The sequence below is a fragment of the Vitis riparia genome, chromosome 5 (assembly GCF_004353265.1).
Source record: "Vitis riparia cultivar Riparia Gloire de Montpellier isolate 1030 chromosome 5, EGFV_Vit.rip_1.0, whole genome shotgun sequence".
NCBI classification, from domain to species: domain Eukaryota; kingdom Viridiplantae; phylum Streptophyta; class Magnoliopsida; order Vitales; family Vitaceae; genus Vitis; species Vitis riparia.
The window spans coordinates 21810407-21824883 of NC_048435.1; the positions used below are offsets into that span (position 1 = coordinate 21810407).

The 14477-nt window shown below is 40.6% G+C and overlaps 1 protein-coding gene across 5 annotated transcripts in view; it reads left to right on the plus strand.

The window, feature by feature from the left end:
• The window catches only part of LOC117913774 (eIF-2-alpha kinase GCN2), a 105691-nt gene that overhangs the window by 9661 nt on the left and 81553 nt on the right, over positions 1 to 14477 (plus strand). For all 5 annotated transcript variants that reach the window (XM_034828806.1, XM_034828809.1, XM_034828808.1 and 2 more), the window contains exons 6-10: positions 11028 to 11453; positions 12554 to 12685; positions 12772 to 12858; positions 12956 to 13042; positions 13152 to 13263. In XM_034828806.1, the coding sequence (XP_034684697.1) occupies positions 11028 to 11453; positions 12554 to 12685; positions 12772 to 12858; positions 12956 to 13042; positions 13152 to 13263 (844 nt within the window). The remainder of the gene's footprint in view (positions 1 to 11027; positions 11454 to 12553; positions 12686 to 12771; positions 12859 to 12955; positions 13043 to 13151; positions 13264 to 14477) is intronic.

The following is a 14477-nucleotide window of genomic DNA, read 5'->3' on the forward strand; positions in this document are numbered from 1 at the left end:
TTCTTGTGTAAAGAAGAAGAAGAAACTAATGACCTTTTTTTTCTGTTTTGTAACAAGGCTAGTATGTTGTGGAATCTGATCTTCTCCCTTTTCAGTGTGCAATGGGTTTTGCATTCCACTGTGAGGGGGAACTTGCTTGGATGGAATGGTGCTTTTGTGGGTAAAAGAAGGACGAAAGCATGGAGGGCTGGCCCTTTATGCCTAATGTGGACCTTATGGAAGGAAAGGAATGGGAGAGCGTTCAATGATGTCGAACGGGCTGACCAAACCATCGAATATTCTTTTTTGTATAATTTTGTGAGTTGGGCTAGGGTGTATATGGAGGATCATACTTTGTCAATGGCTGATTTTGTAGATTGGTTATTCGTTAAGTAAGGGGGTGGGCTTGTTTGTCTTTATGATGCCTAGTTTTTTGGGCGTTTAGTGTATACTTCATGTGTACTATTTTTGCCCTTTTTTGGCTTTTCTAATACATGCTCTTACTTACCTATCAAAAAAGTACAAGTTAAGGAGAGAAATCCTTCCAAAAATACAAGGGATGATAAAAACAATCGAGGAAATGCTAGCAAGAGTAGCAAGATAAGCTGTATGGATCAAGATGAAAAAGGAACATGTGCAAAATATAGCAACAATGTACAACACCATGGGGTAAAAAATTCCCCTACAAAAGAAATCATTTGCTTGGCTCCACTTTTAGCTAATCGATTTGAAATATCATTAGCTAAAGGGGGGACCAACAGAAAGAACAACTCAAGCTGCTAGCTAGATGTAGGATTTGATGGAATCACATGTTGTACAACAATCTGCAGCATCATTGATTTGGAATGAATATTTACATCATCATTTGTTTCTTTTTTGACTTTCTTTCTTGTTTTGACCTGGTCATTTTTTCTTATATAACTTTTTTTGCGAAATAGCCTTTTATGAATAAATGTTAATTAAAATTTGGATGTATACAATGGAAATTGTTCAGATTTTCTTGCTTATTATCCTATCTATAATTAGATCTCGGTCTGGTATTCCTTAGCATAGAATGTAGTATAAATAAGGATTTGAGGGGGGCTTGAAAAAAGAAAAAGAATATTGGTTTAGCAGTTTGCCTCCAAGTCACCAGTTTGTGATTTAATGAGATGTTGCAGTTGCAGGACCCTAGTCCTGTATTCTTCTGGTGAGACTGAGCAATAGACTCCCATTCTGTAGAGACTATGCTACAAGGGATGCAGGAGAGCTATTTACAGACTTTAAACCACTATTGAGTAAGAAACCAGATAGTCTTCATACCCAGCTTGTTATAATTTTTTTTTTCTTTTGGCATTCCATTCCCACAAGATGATCCAAATGTTAGACTCGGAAGCATGCCTCTCAGGACTCTACTCCTCACATTCATTCTAACTAGCTTCAAAGAGTGAAAAAAAATGGGAGAGAGTGAGAGAGAGGGCGAGAGAGAGAGAGAGAGGGCGTGAGGGAGAGTGAGAGCGCGTGCGACGGCGACGACGATGAGCCTGGCCAGGCGAGTCGAAAGCGAAGCTTCACGGTGGAATCCAAGACTTTCGAGCTTGCTCTGGAAGAAAGGAAAGGGAAACGTCAGTTTCTCATTGTGGAGAAGAAGCGTGGGGTCTCGACATGGGTTCGATTAAGGCTGGAAAGCTTAGGGTTTTTCAAGGAGGGGCTAATCCATTGTATACGAGACGAAAAAGAAGGGAAATGGGAAAAGGAGTGGAAGGATAGAGGCAAACTGTATTCATTGGCTCGGGGTTTCAACAGAGCGGGAGGTTTTTTAAGAATGGGAGTTGTGGATCTGGAACGAAAAAGGTTCTGTATTTTCTTACCGAGAGGTAGAAGGGACAAAAGGGGATGGACGGCTATGGCGGAGATGATACGTCAAATGGAAGAGTTGGTTGGTAGAAGAACAGATTTGCAGGAAGTAAGGGCCGCCGGAAAAGCTACACCGGTGAAATCATATGCAGAAGCAGTCATGAGAACAAGTCGGAAAGGTTCAAATGCAATCAAGATGAAGGTCACTAGGGAGGAGACTGTTGGAAATTTACAGAAGCTGGAGCACTGCCTCGTCGCGAGCTGGAAGCCCAACACAAAGGAAGAAGAAGACTTAGAGAGGCTGGGAAGTCTTTGGGCGAATTCTTGGGGCCTAAAAGGCAAGTTAGGGCTGGCCCAATTGGAGAGAGGTAGGGCATTGTTGGAGTTTGAAGATCTAAGAGAGGCACATCGTGTGGTTTCCTCGGGGAGCAGAGTGATAGGAGGAGTCCACTTAGGGCTGGAATTCTGGAATCTTAAGACGGGTTGTTGGGTAGAGGAGGAGATAGAAAAGGAAGTTTGGGTTAAAATTTTAGGCCTTCCAATTTCGCTATGGAGCCCGGTGATTCTGAAGAAAATAGGGGAGGAATGCGGGGGTTTTGTTGAAATTGACGAGAGGACAAGGTCGTCGAGGGAGATTCAATGGGCTAGGATACTGGTCAAAATAAGAGATGATTTTAGACCGAGTGTGATAGAAATTGAGGTAGAGGAGGAGGTATATACTCTGGCGCTGTGGTGGGAGATTAGGCCGGTGGTGAGACGGATTTTCTTTGAGGTGGAAAACAGAAGGAGAATCGAGGTTAGGGGTGACATGTATTCACGCGTGGAGAAGCGCGTGGGGAAGGAATTGGTAGGCACGGGAACCGACGAACTGCACCTACCAGACGATGGGAGGCTTCTGCAGGAGAATGGGTCGGGTCTAGAGCCCAGGAACCAGATCCATAGCCCGGTCCCTCGGGATTGGGCTTACTCAGATAGAAGAGTGGCTGGGTCGTCCTCACTTGGCCCAAACATGGGTCCTAAAGTGTTGGAGAAGGATGATGGGTTGGCTAAGATAAATGGGCCTTTGGGCCGAAATTTAAAAGACAAGACAAAGGTGGCTGGTGATGCAGAGGCAGGCCCATGTTCTAGAAGCTGGGCTGCTGAACTGGGCTGCCACCATTTAGTTGAGGTGGAAGGCTTGGAAAGGGCTAGCCCAACTGACCCTCAAGAGAAGGCTGGATTTTGGGCCGTTTCATCTCCAGAAAAGGATCCATTTCAGAGGATCCTTTGATGAGTTGGGTTCCAGAGGAGCTTAGAAGGGAACAGAGGGATGTTGGCTTCTCGATGACGGACCGAGCGCTTGAAGAGGAAGCTCAGAGGTATGAATTGATTTCCCATCCTAAAGGAAAAAGGGTTATGGGGATACGTCTTCTTCTTTCTTCTAATTCTGATCGGGCTCCGGAGGGGGAGTCTTTCGATCATCCAGGGGGAACAAAGGAGGATTTATGGGGGGACAAGTCAACATGGTTAACAGTTTATGAGGGGAATGTTGAGAATGAGAATGGGTCCTGGAAGTTGGGAGAGGCCAACAAAAACAGAGACAAGGTTAGGGGCAAGGAGGGGAATACTGGTGCCTTGGGACCTCAAGATACCGAAAATGAGAAAGAGGAACTATGGGAGGACTGTAGTTTAGCAAAATTCAGCCAATTTCTGGGATTTTCCACAGAGGGGCTGGAAAAGAAGATTTTAAATTTTCTGATTAAAATCAGAAAGAGGCGGGAGAAGATTCACAGCAAAGAACTCTTGGAGAAGTCCAAGTTTGAAAGGGAATTAAAGAGGCTGGAATGTTCTGTCAATTATGAGGGGGGGAACAAGCAGAAAGGTCCTTCACAGGGCAAAGGGAATCAGTTGATAGTTGCCCAATGAAGCTGAAGATTATAAGTTGGAATGTGAGAGGAGCAAATGATAGCTCTAAGAGGAAAATTATTAAGAATTATATAAGGAACCAGAGGGTGGACCTAATGTGTATTCAAGAAACCAAGATTCAGGAGATGTCGGAGGGTATTGTGAGAAGTCTAGGCACGGGGAGATTTATAGATTGGAGAGCCTTAAATGCGGAGGGGGCTGCGGGTGGTATTCTGATCTACTGGGACAAGAGGGTCTTGGATATTTTGGACTAGGAGGAGGGTCATTTCACATTGTCTTGTAGATTCAAGACTACAGAAAATGGGGCTACTTGGGTGTTTACGGGAGTGTATGGCCCATTTACCAAAGTGGAAAGGGAGGGTATGTGGGAAGAATTTGGGGCGATAAGAGGCCTTTGGGATGATCCCTGGTGTCTTGGTGGGGATTTCAATGTCACTCTGTTTCAACAAGAAAGGAGCAGCCAGAGAAGAATCAGCTCAGCCATGAGGAGATTTGCAGAGACTGTGGATGAACTAGAGCTGGTGGACCTGCCTCTTCAGGGGGGAGAGTTCACTAGAATGGGGGACTCAATAATCAAGCGTGAGCGAGACTAGACAGATTTTTAGTTTCCCCTAGCTTGTTAGATCAGTTTAGTGGAGTTACTCAGAGCAGGCTGTCTCGGCCAATTTCTGATCATTTCCCAATCGTGTTAGAGGGGGGTGGAATAAGAAGAGGCCCAATTCCATTTAGATTTGAAAACATGTGACTTAAGGTTGAGGGGTTTAAAGATATTGTTAGAACCTGGTGGCAGGGAATTGAAGTCAGGGGCAGCGCTAGCTATAGATTGGCTGTTAAAATGAAGGAAATTAAAAAGAAGCTGAAAGTTTGGAACAAAGAGGTTTTTGGGAGGCTGGAAACTAATAAAGTTTCAGCCTTACAACAAGTAGACTTTTGGGATCGGGTGGAAAGTGAGAGAAACTTGACTGTGGAGGAAGCTGAATTAAAAAAAGAAGCAAAAGATTCCTTTAGAAAATGGGTCCTGTTGGAGGAAACCCATTGGAGACAGCACTCAAGGGAGATTTGGTTAAGGGAGGGGGATAGAAACACGGGGTTCTTTCATAGAATGGCAAGTGCTCATCGAAGAAACAACGCTATGGACAGAATTAAGGTTAATGGGGAGTGGCTAGTAGTGGAGCAGGAAGTGAGGGAAGAAGTTGTGAATTCGTTTCAGCAAATGCTCTCTGAAGATATGGATTGGAAGGCGGATATTGGTAGAATTCAGATGCGTTGCATCAGCCGGCAAGAAGCAGAGAGTCTGGAAGTCCCATTTGCAGAGATTGAGATTTATTCGGCGTTGATGGAGATGAGTGGGGATAAAGCCCCTGGTCCGGATGGTTTTACTGTAGCCTTCTGGCAAAGCGCATGAGATTTTACCAAAGACGAGATCATGGAGATGTTCAAAGAATTTCATGAGCATGATTCCTTTGTTAGGAGTCTCAACAATACTTTTCTGGTGTTGATACCTAAGAAAAGCGGGGCTGAGGACATTGGAGACTTTAGACCTATCAGCCTGTTGGGGGGGCTCTACAAACTTTTGGCTAAAGTCTTATTTAATAGACTAAAAAAAGTGATTGGTAAGGTGGTCTCTATTGCTCAGAATGCCTTTGTAATGGGAAGACAAATTCTGGATGCGTCCTTAATTGCTAATGAGGTGATAGATTCGTGGCAGAAGAGAAAAGAAAAGGACCTTATTTGCAAATTGGATATAGAAAAAGATTATGATAGCATCAATTGAGATTTCTTAATGAAGATCCTTCAAAAAATGGGCTTTGGGACCAAGTGGGTGGGGTGGATGTGGAGCTGCGTGTCTTCTGCTAAATTCTCAATTCTTGTTAATGGAGTGCCAGCTGGGTTTTTTCCTAGCACTAGAGGGCTTCGTCAAGAGGATCCTTTATCCCCTTACCTCTTTGTTATGGGAATGGAAGTTTTGGACGTCCTCATCAGGAGAGCGGTGGAGGGGGGATATCTATCAGGATGCACCATTCGGGGTGGTAGTAGAACTTCCTTGAATATCTCCCATCTATTTTTTGCTGATGACACAATCGTGTTCTGTGAGGCAAGTAAAGAGCAAGTTTCTCATCTAAGCTGGATTCTCTTTTGGTTTGAAGCGGCTTCGGGTTTTCGAATTAATCTAGCCAAAAGCGAAATCATTCCAGTTGGAGAAGTGGAGGAGATTCTTGAGCTGGCCGCTGAGCTAGGGTGCAGGGTGGGGTCCTTGCCCTCTCACTATTTGGGACTCCCCTTAGGGGTCCCCAATAGGGCTACTTCTATGTGGGATGGAGTGGAAGAGAGGGTCAGGAGGAGACTTGCGCTTTGGAAAAGACAGTACATCTCCAAAGGGGAAGGATCACTCTTATAAAAAGCACCTTGGCTAGCATGCCATTATACCAAATGTCTATTTTCCGAATGCCCAAGTCCGTTGCTAAAAGAGTGGAGAAAACCCAAAGAGATTTCCTATGGGGGGGAGGAAACTTGGAGGGGAAAGTTCATCTAGTTAAATGAGATGTGGTCTGTACAGAAAAACACAAGGGAGGGCTAGGCTTAAGGCGAATAACCACTCTGAATAGAGCCTTGCTGGGCAAGTGGATTTGGAGGTTTGCCTGTGAAAAGGATAACCTTTGGAAACAAGTGATTATTTCAAAATATGGGCAAGAGGATCATGGATGGAGGTCAAAGAAGGCTAGTGGGACGGCTGGAGTAGGGGTTTGGAAGGAGATTATGAAAGAATCTGAATGGTGCTGGGAAAATTTGGCTTTTCTAGTTGGGAAGGGTTCCAAAATCAAATTTTGGAAAGATAGTTGGTGCACTGACACTCCGTTGTCCCAGAGCTTCAATCATCTTTTTGTCCTCGCTACGCATAGGGACGCTACGATTGAGGAGATGTGGGACCAAGATTCGGGCCAAGGAGATTGAAATCTTGTTTTTGTGAGGGACTTCAATGATTGGGAGTTGGATATGGTTGGGGATTTGCTCCATACCTTGAGGGGTCATAGGCCCTCATTGGAGGATGATTCAGTTATGTGGAGGCAGGGAAGAAATGGTCTTTTCAGGGTCAAGGAAGCTTACAGGCTGTTGGACAAGCCTAATGCCACAGTGTTTCCTGCAAGGAGAATATGGGTGGATAGGGTGCCAACTAAAGTTTGTTTTTTTGCTTGGGAGGCTACGTGGGGGAAGGTGCTCACTCTGGACAGACTCCAGATAAGAGGGGTGCAACTCCCAAATTGTTGCTTTTTGTGTGGTTTTGAAGAAGAGAATGTAAATCATATTCTTTTACACTGTGTAGTGACTAGAGCTCTATGAGATATTATTTTTGGGTTAATAGATGTTAAATGGGTCCTCCCAGAAACTGTAAAGGAGGCTTTAATCTCCTGGAGGGGTTCATTTGTAGGGAAGAAAAGGAAAAAGATTTGGAAATCCATTCCGTTGTGTATTTTTTGGACGGTTTGGAAGGAGAGGAATAGGTTAGTTTTTAGGGGGCGTGCGTTGAATATTCAGAAATTAAAGAATTCTTTTGTCTGTAACTTATGGAATTGGGCTAAAGTGTATTTAGGTGAGGAGTCTTTCTCCCTTATAGGATTTTTGGAGTGGATAGCTTCCACTTAAAGGGGAGGTAGTTCTTTTTGGTCATTTTCTTCTTTTTGAGGTTGTAACCGTCTTGTATACTCCCTGTATGCTTCGTGGCGTTTAGCTTTTTCTAATGCATATCTTGTTTACTTATCAAAAAAAAAAAAAAAAAAAAAAGAGTGCTTTAAAAGTTGGTGGAGAGGTTTTCAAGGAACTGGGTGGGAAGGCCACAAGTTCATGAGGAAATTACAATTTGTTAAGGCCAATTTGAAAGAGTGGAATAAGGTTTCTTTTGGAGAGCTAAACGAAAGGAAAAAAAGCATCCTGAAAGATATAGCTAACCTTGATGTCATTGAGCAAGGTGGAGGTCTCAGTTCTGAACTTTTACTTCAAAGAGCTTTAAGAAAAGGGGAGTTAGAGGAATTAATCTTGAGGGAAGAAATTCATTGGAGACAAAAAGCCAGGGTGAAATGGGTTAAGGAAGGGGATTGTAACTCAAAGTTTTTTCATAAAGTGGCTAATGGAAGGAGAAATAGGAAATTTATCAAGGTGTTGGAAAATGAAAGAGGAAAAGTGTTGAATAATTCATAGAGCATCACAGAGGAGATTTTACATTATTTTGAAAAGCTCTACTCAGGTCATATTGGTGAGCCATGGAGAGTTGAAGGCTTAGATTGGTCCCCTATATCTGAAGAGAGTGCATCTAGATTGGACTCCCCTTTTACTGAAGAAGAGATTCATAAGGCCATTTCTCAGTTGGATAGGGATAAAGCGCCGGGTCCTGATGGCTTTACCATTGTAGTGTTTCAAGATTGTTGGGATGTGATCAAGGAGGATTTAGTGAGAGTGTTTGCAGAGTTTCACAGTAGCGGGATCATCAATAAAAGCACTAATGCCTCCTTCATAGTTCTGTTGCCCAAAAAAACCGTGACAAAGAAAATCTCAGACTTTAGACCTATTAGTTTGATCACTAGTCTTTACAAGATAATAGCCAAAGTGCTATCAGGACGTATAAGAGGGGTATTACACGAAACTATTCATTCTACTCAAGGCGTTTTTGTTCAAGGGAGACAAATATTGGATGCAGTTCTCATAGCCAATGAGATAGTGGATGAGAAAAGACGTTCAGGGAAGGAAGGAGTCGTTCTCAAAATCGACTTTGAAAAGGCTTATGATCATGTGAGTTGGGATTTTTTGGATCATGTGTTGGAGAAGAAGGGGTTTAGTCCTTGATGGAGGAAATGGATGAGAAGCTGTTTGTCCACGGTATCTTTTGCAGTCTTAGTGAATGGAAACGCTAAAGAGTGGGTCACGGCATCTAGAGGCTTAAGACAAGGCGATCCTTTATCCCCCTTTTTGTTTACTTTAATAGCAGATGTACTGAGTAGGATGTTGTTGAGAGCAGAGAAAAGAAATTTGTTAGAGGGTTTCAGGGTGGGTTGGAATAGTACAAGGGTGTCCCATTTGCAATTTGCAGATGATATCATATTCTTTTCTAACACTAGTGAGGAAGATTTGCAGACTCTCAAGAGTTTATTGCTAGTGTTTGGGCAAATTTTTGGGCTTAAGGTTAACCTTGACAAGAGTAACATTTATGGCATCAATCTTGAACAAAATCATCTTTCTAGGTTGGCCGAATTGCTAGATTGCAAGGCTTCTGGATGGCCTATTCCCTACTTGGGTCTCCCTCTGGGAGGGAATCCTAAGGCTTGTGGCTTTTGGGATCCTGTGATTGAGAGGATCTCGAAAAGATTAGATGGGTGGCAAAAGGCTTTTCTATCTTTTGGAGGTAGGATAACTCTTATCCAATCTTGCCTTACCCACATGACTTGCTACTTCCTTTCCTTGTTTAAGATACCTGCTTCAGTGGCTGCAAAGATTGAGAGATTGCAAAGGGATTTTTTATGGTCAGGGGTTGGGGAAGGAAAAAGAGATCATCTTGTTAGCTAGGATGTAGTGTGTAAGACGAAGGCAATAGGGGGTTTGGGATTTGGGAAGATAGCTCTAAGGAATGTCGCACTCTTAGGGAAATGGTTGTGGAGGTACCCTAGGGAGGGTTCAGCTCTATGACATAAGGTTATTTCAAGCATTTACGGATCACACTCTAATGGATGGGATGCCAACACAATAGTAAGATGGTTACATCGTTGTCCTTGGAAGGCTATTACACAAGTCTTTCAGGAGTTTTCCAAGTTTACTCGGTTTGTGGTAGGAAATGGGGATAGAATTCGGTTCTGGGAAGACTTGTGGTGGGGGGATCAATCTTTGGGTTCCTAATATCCAAGACTATTTAGAGTAGTCACGGATAAAAATATTCCCATTTATTCAATTCTCGGATCTACTCGTCCATTCTCTTGGAACTTTAACTTTTGCCGCAACCTATACGATCCTGAGATATAAGATTTAAAAGGTCTCATGCGATCACTTGTTTGTTTGCATTTGACATTTTCGGTTCCAGATGCGAGATCCTGGTCTTTATCTTCTTTAGGGCTTTTTACAGTCGGGTCTTTCTTTCTTGCCTTATGTCATTGTTCTGATTCTCCTCCAGTTTTCCCTACTAAGTTTGTTTGGAATTCTTAGGTCCCTTTCAAGGTTAAGTCCTTTGTCTGGTTGGTGGCACACAAGAAGGTAAATACTAATGACTTACTACAATTGAGAAGACCTCACAAAGCTCTTAGTCCGGATATTTGTAAGTTGTGCATGAGGCATGGAGAATCAGCAGATCATCTTTTCCTACATTGTTCTTTGACATTGGGGTTATGACACAGATTATTTCAGTTAACCAAGATGGATTGGGTTCCCCCGAGGAGCATTTCCGACATGCTATCCATCACTTACAGTGACTTTGGTTTATCGAGGAGAGGGATAGTTTTATGGCAAGCTGTGTGCATATCTTTAATTTGGGTTGTTTGGCGGGAGAGAAATGCGAGGATTTTTGAGGATAAAGCAAGGAATTCAGAGAGTCTTTGGGATTCTATTTTTTTCCTTGCTTCTCTTTGGGCTTTTTGTTCCAAGGTTTTTAAGGGAACCCCCCTTATTGTGTTACAACTTGATTGGTTAGCGGCGTGTAATTCCGATGGGTTGGTTTAGCCTAGAGAAGTTGTTCGTTATTACAGTGTATTTTCTTATTTTTGGTTTCTTGTAGACTAGTTTTCTTTGGTGGGAGGATTCCTCATCCTTCTCTTGTACTTCTTTTTTCTATTAATATATTCCTTTGTCGTTTCCTATCAAAAAAAAAAAAAAAAAAAAACATACATTTGAAGCATCATCTTTGGCTTTTCTCATATGATTTTGCTTTTGATTTGATCCATACCTAACATTTGGAGAACCTGTATTTCTTGGTTAGTTTAATGTATCATTTTCATACTGTCTTAAACCAACATTTATTTCTCAGCTTGTTTCATCCACCTTTTTCATATGTGTGTGTGTGTGTGTATAGGCTTACATATTGCATTTTGGAAGTGGATATTTTTTATGGTCATGTGTTAAGAATAGACTTTGGCTTCTTTGAAGTGATCTTGCTGATTTGCACCTAGCATTTGGAAATTGACATTTACTTCTTGGCTAGTTTGATTTAATCCTGTTTTATAATGGTCTACACCTAGCACCAAATTTTTTTTTTTTTTTTGTCATCTATCAGATTATTATTCGTTTTATTAGTTATTGGAATAATGGTTGTCCATTTCATTGTTTCTGCCTTGAAGGTTCCATGCTCAAATACAGATAACAGCAGCCAGTTGTTTCTGCAAGATGTGTCAATTTGTAACAAGGGTTGCTCTTCTAAAGGACCTATGGTTTATGGTTTTATAGATCTTTTCAGTGGCACTGGAGACTCGTGGCACTGGGGTTTTGAAATGGATGAAACTCAGATAAGCTCTTCCTCACATGCCCATGCTTCTGATGGTTCAAAACTTGGATATGGCATTGAGGGCAAAAAACTTGATAAAAATACAAAACCATTGACAATGCAAAATACCAATCAAGGACAATTACACTCTCCTACTGTCAAATTAGATGCTCTGGAAGAAGAGATCGAAGATGACAGCGAGAGCATATCGTCTTCTGGTTCAAGTAGATCACTAAGAGAGGAATTGGCAGGCAATGTTACTACTGAAAAACAAGAGAATAAGGTAATGTTGGACTTTTTTTTTTTTTTTTTTTGGTTTTGGTGTTTGAATGCATAAACTATTAAATTCTCCATAGCACATCTATGTTCTATTAAAATTTTAAATCAGCTTGTTATTGGCGTTCTAATGATGCAGCATAAACTTGCAGCTATATTTTTTTTGGATACACAAAAAAAAAAAAAAAAGAAAAAAAAGAAAAAGAAAAAAATGTGTTTATGAATCTGTTCATGTGATCCATATTGTATCAAGGTTAACAATCTGTCCATGCCTTATCTAGGTTAACCATATTGCATCAATTATTTATTGCTTTGTAATTTGTGTAATTGTTAGAAGCAGTTTTTGATGGTCACAATCAAAACAATGGGTGAATTAAGTGGCCCATCACATGGACACCAAGCAAGACCAGCTCTAGATCCAATAAAATAGTCCATGTGAAGGGTAGTCTGAGAGCCCATTGAGTGGCCATTAAACTGCCACATGGCATCCAATGGGCCTAGTTGTTGGCTGGTTTTTGTAGGCCTGGATCAAGAGGACACCCATACCTGAGTATGCCTTGTGTGGCTAAGCACACTGTAATTGGGTCTCAATCAGCTGGAGGAAGAATGAATTTCCTAAATAACTAGGAGACTTCTCTTCATCAGCTTAGAGGAAGATTGGGTAGCTCTTTTGTCTTTTGGTATATGTGATACCCTTTTGGTGGAAAATAATTCTTGGAGGGAACTGACTTTTGAAGCCGGAGTGATGGGAGCAGCTTTAGGAAATAGAAGCTACGCCTCTCTACTTGGGTAAATCATCTCTGATCAAAAGCCAACTCTGGAGATTTCTGAGAGTTGAAATAAATCAAAAACTGCAGTAGAAAGCTTTGTCAGAAATTTCATACCTCCCCGAGTTATTTTTTTTTGTTTTAAGCCTTGTGTCTTATTATCCTTTTAAAGGTTTATTTTAATGATGACTCATCCATCTTTTTATATTTTTTTTATTTCTTTAATGAAACTGTTTCCTAAAAAAAAAGAAAAAAACTGAGATGGCTCATGGTTGAACTGGAAATGTTTATGTCATCTAATGTCTTTTTTAGCAATCTATACTTATACATGCCATCACAGGATTTTTCTCCTGAGGAGGATATTGCAGAAGAAGATGATGGTGACATTGAAAGTGATGCTTCAGAATCACTGTCTTATGTTTCTGTGATTCATGATCAAACCTCTCATACTGTGGAAAAAGATTTGCTTATGGTAACTTTCTGATTATTGCTGTTATATGTTCATTATCTGCTGAACTTAATCCTAATTATGGGCTGGGTTTGGCTTCTTTTAATTAGGTTCATCTGCTTCGCCTTGCTTGTGCTTCTAAAGGAGCATTAGCTGATGCTTTGCCAGAAATAACCACTGAGCTGTACAATCTAGGGGTATGCAATTCATATGCTAAGATTAAATTTGGAGGACTTGTATAACTCCTCGGATGATGATTAAACTTCTATACTGGCCAATGGTGATTTGGTTCAGATCTTTTCAGAACCGGTGCGGGATCTAGCAACTAAGCCATCTTCATTCTTTAACAAAACCTTTGATCATGTTTTTCGGCAGCACGTGGTTAGTCATTCTTTCTCTCTGGGTTCCAACATCAACTAAAATCTAACCTAAAGAATTTGGTTGACATGGTGTTGTTGCTGTTGTTTTTTTCCTTTATAATTTCATGTAGGTTTCATCAAGCATCTCTCAATTCTGGAAGCCTCCTTCTGATTTTGGTGGGCAGAGCACATCCCTTCCGAGCTCTCGCTATCTCAATGACTTTGAGGAGCTACAACCCCTTGGTAATTGAAAAATTATATTTATTGATCAGAAACAAGAATGTATTAGAAATAGTAAAGCGAATATATTATAAGGATGTGGAATCCTCCCTAGATTTACAAAAGCTAAACAAAAAAAAAAAGAAAGATTGACCTACTCCAATATACTAATAAGATCTGTACAAAAATGGTACAAAACCTCTCAATCAAATGAGGTTTTATACATTTTAACATCCATGAGGAATAGCAACATCTTGATTAGATAGGATCAAGGAAAATCTTCTCTCCTCAATATTCAAGCCCTTATGACCAACACACTGAATGCTAGTTGAGTTGGACAACATTGAGAGGGATGCCCTTGAATGTTGTGGTAAAATAGGGGCCATAAAGATGAATAGAAAGGAACTAGATTCCAAATTGTCTTTGAAGTCCTCCACTTGTCTTGGAAAATCGTAGCATTTCTTTCCTTCTACACAAACTGTATCAATAAAAGAAAAATTATATATCTGTCTCCTGATTTAACAGTTTCACTTGTGTTTAGGTATCTCAATAGTACCCTCCTATGGTTAAAAAAGCAGAAGTATTACTGCAATCACTTTCTTAACATCCATTAATGTGGTGGGACAACTTTTCTTTTAATTTAGAAAAGTAAATTATGCTTTAAATTTTCTCTTGGTATGTCTTTATTTCCTTCAAAATGTTGAAATTTGCTTTAAATTAGGAAAGTTCAGTTAAACATGAAACAACTACTCGGATAAGTTTAAAAAAGATTTTACAAAAAACAATATTCCTTGTTTTCATGTTAAGCTCTTTTTTAAGCTAATTTTTTTTTATTTATTTATTAAAATTACCCAAATACATGTAAAAGCTTTTATTGAGCATAAAAGAGGGAAAGAAAGAGAGGAGATTTTGGATTCAAGAAAGCTAATCCAAATAGGGCCATAATATAACACTCCCTTTCGGATTGAAGATCATGTATTTGTCATAAGAAATCCTTTTTATGTTTTGATATCCTAGATCCTTGTTTGTATAAGAATCAGCTATTGCTTTACATGCACTTTTCTTCTACCCCTTTTTTTGGTGACATTTAGTGGTTTCTTTGTTTATTTATTAGAAAAAAAGAAAAAAAGAAAAAAAGAAAATGAAAGTAGGAGTTGCTCTTTTCATTGTAATTTGGAACTCCTGAGTTGCATATTGAGTTATTTATTTGATGAGACATTCTTTCACTACCCTAAACA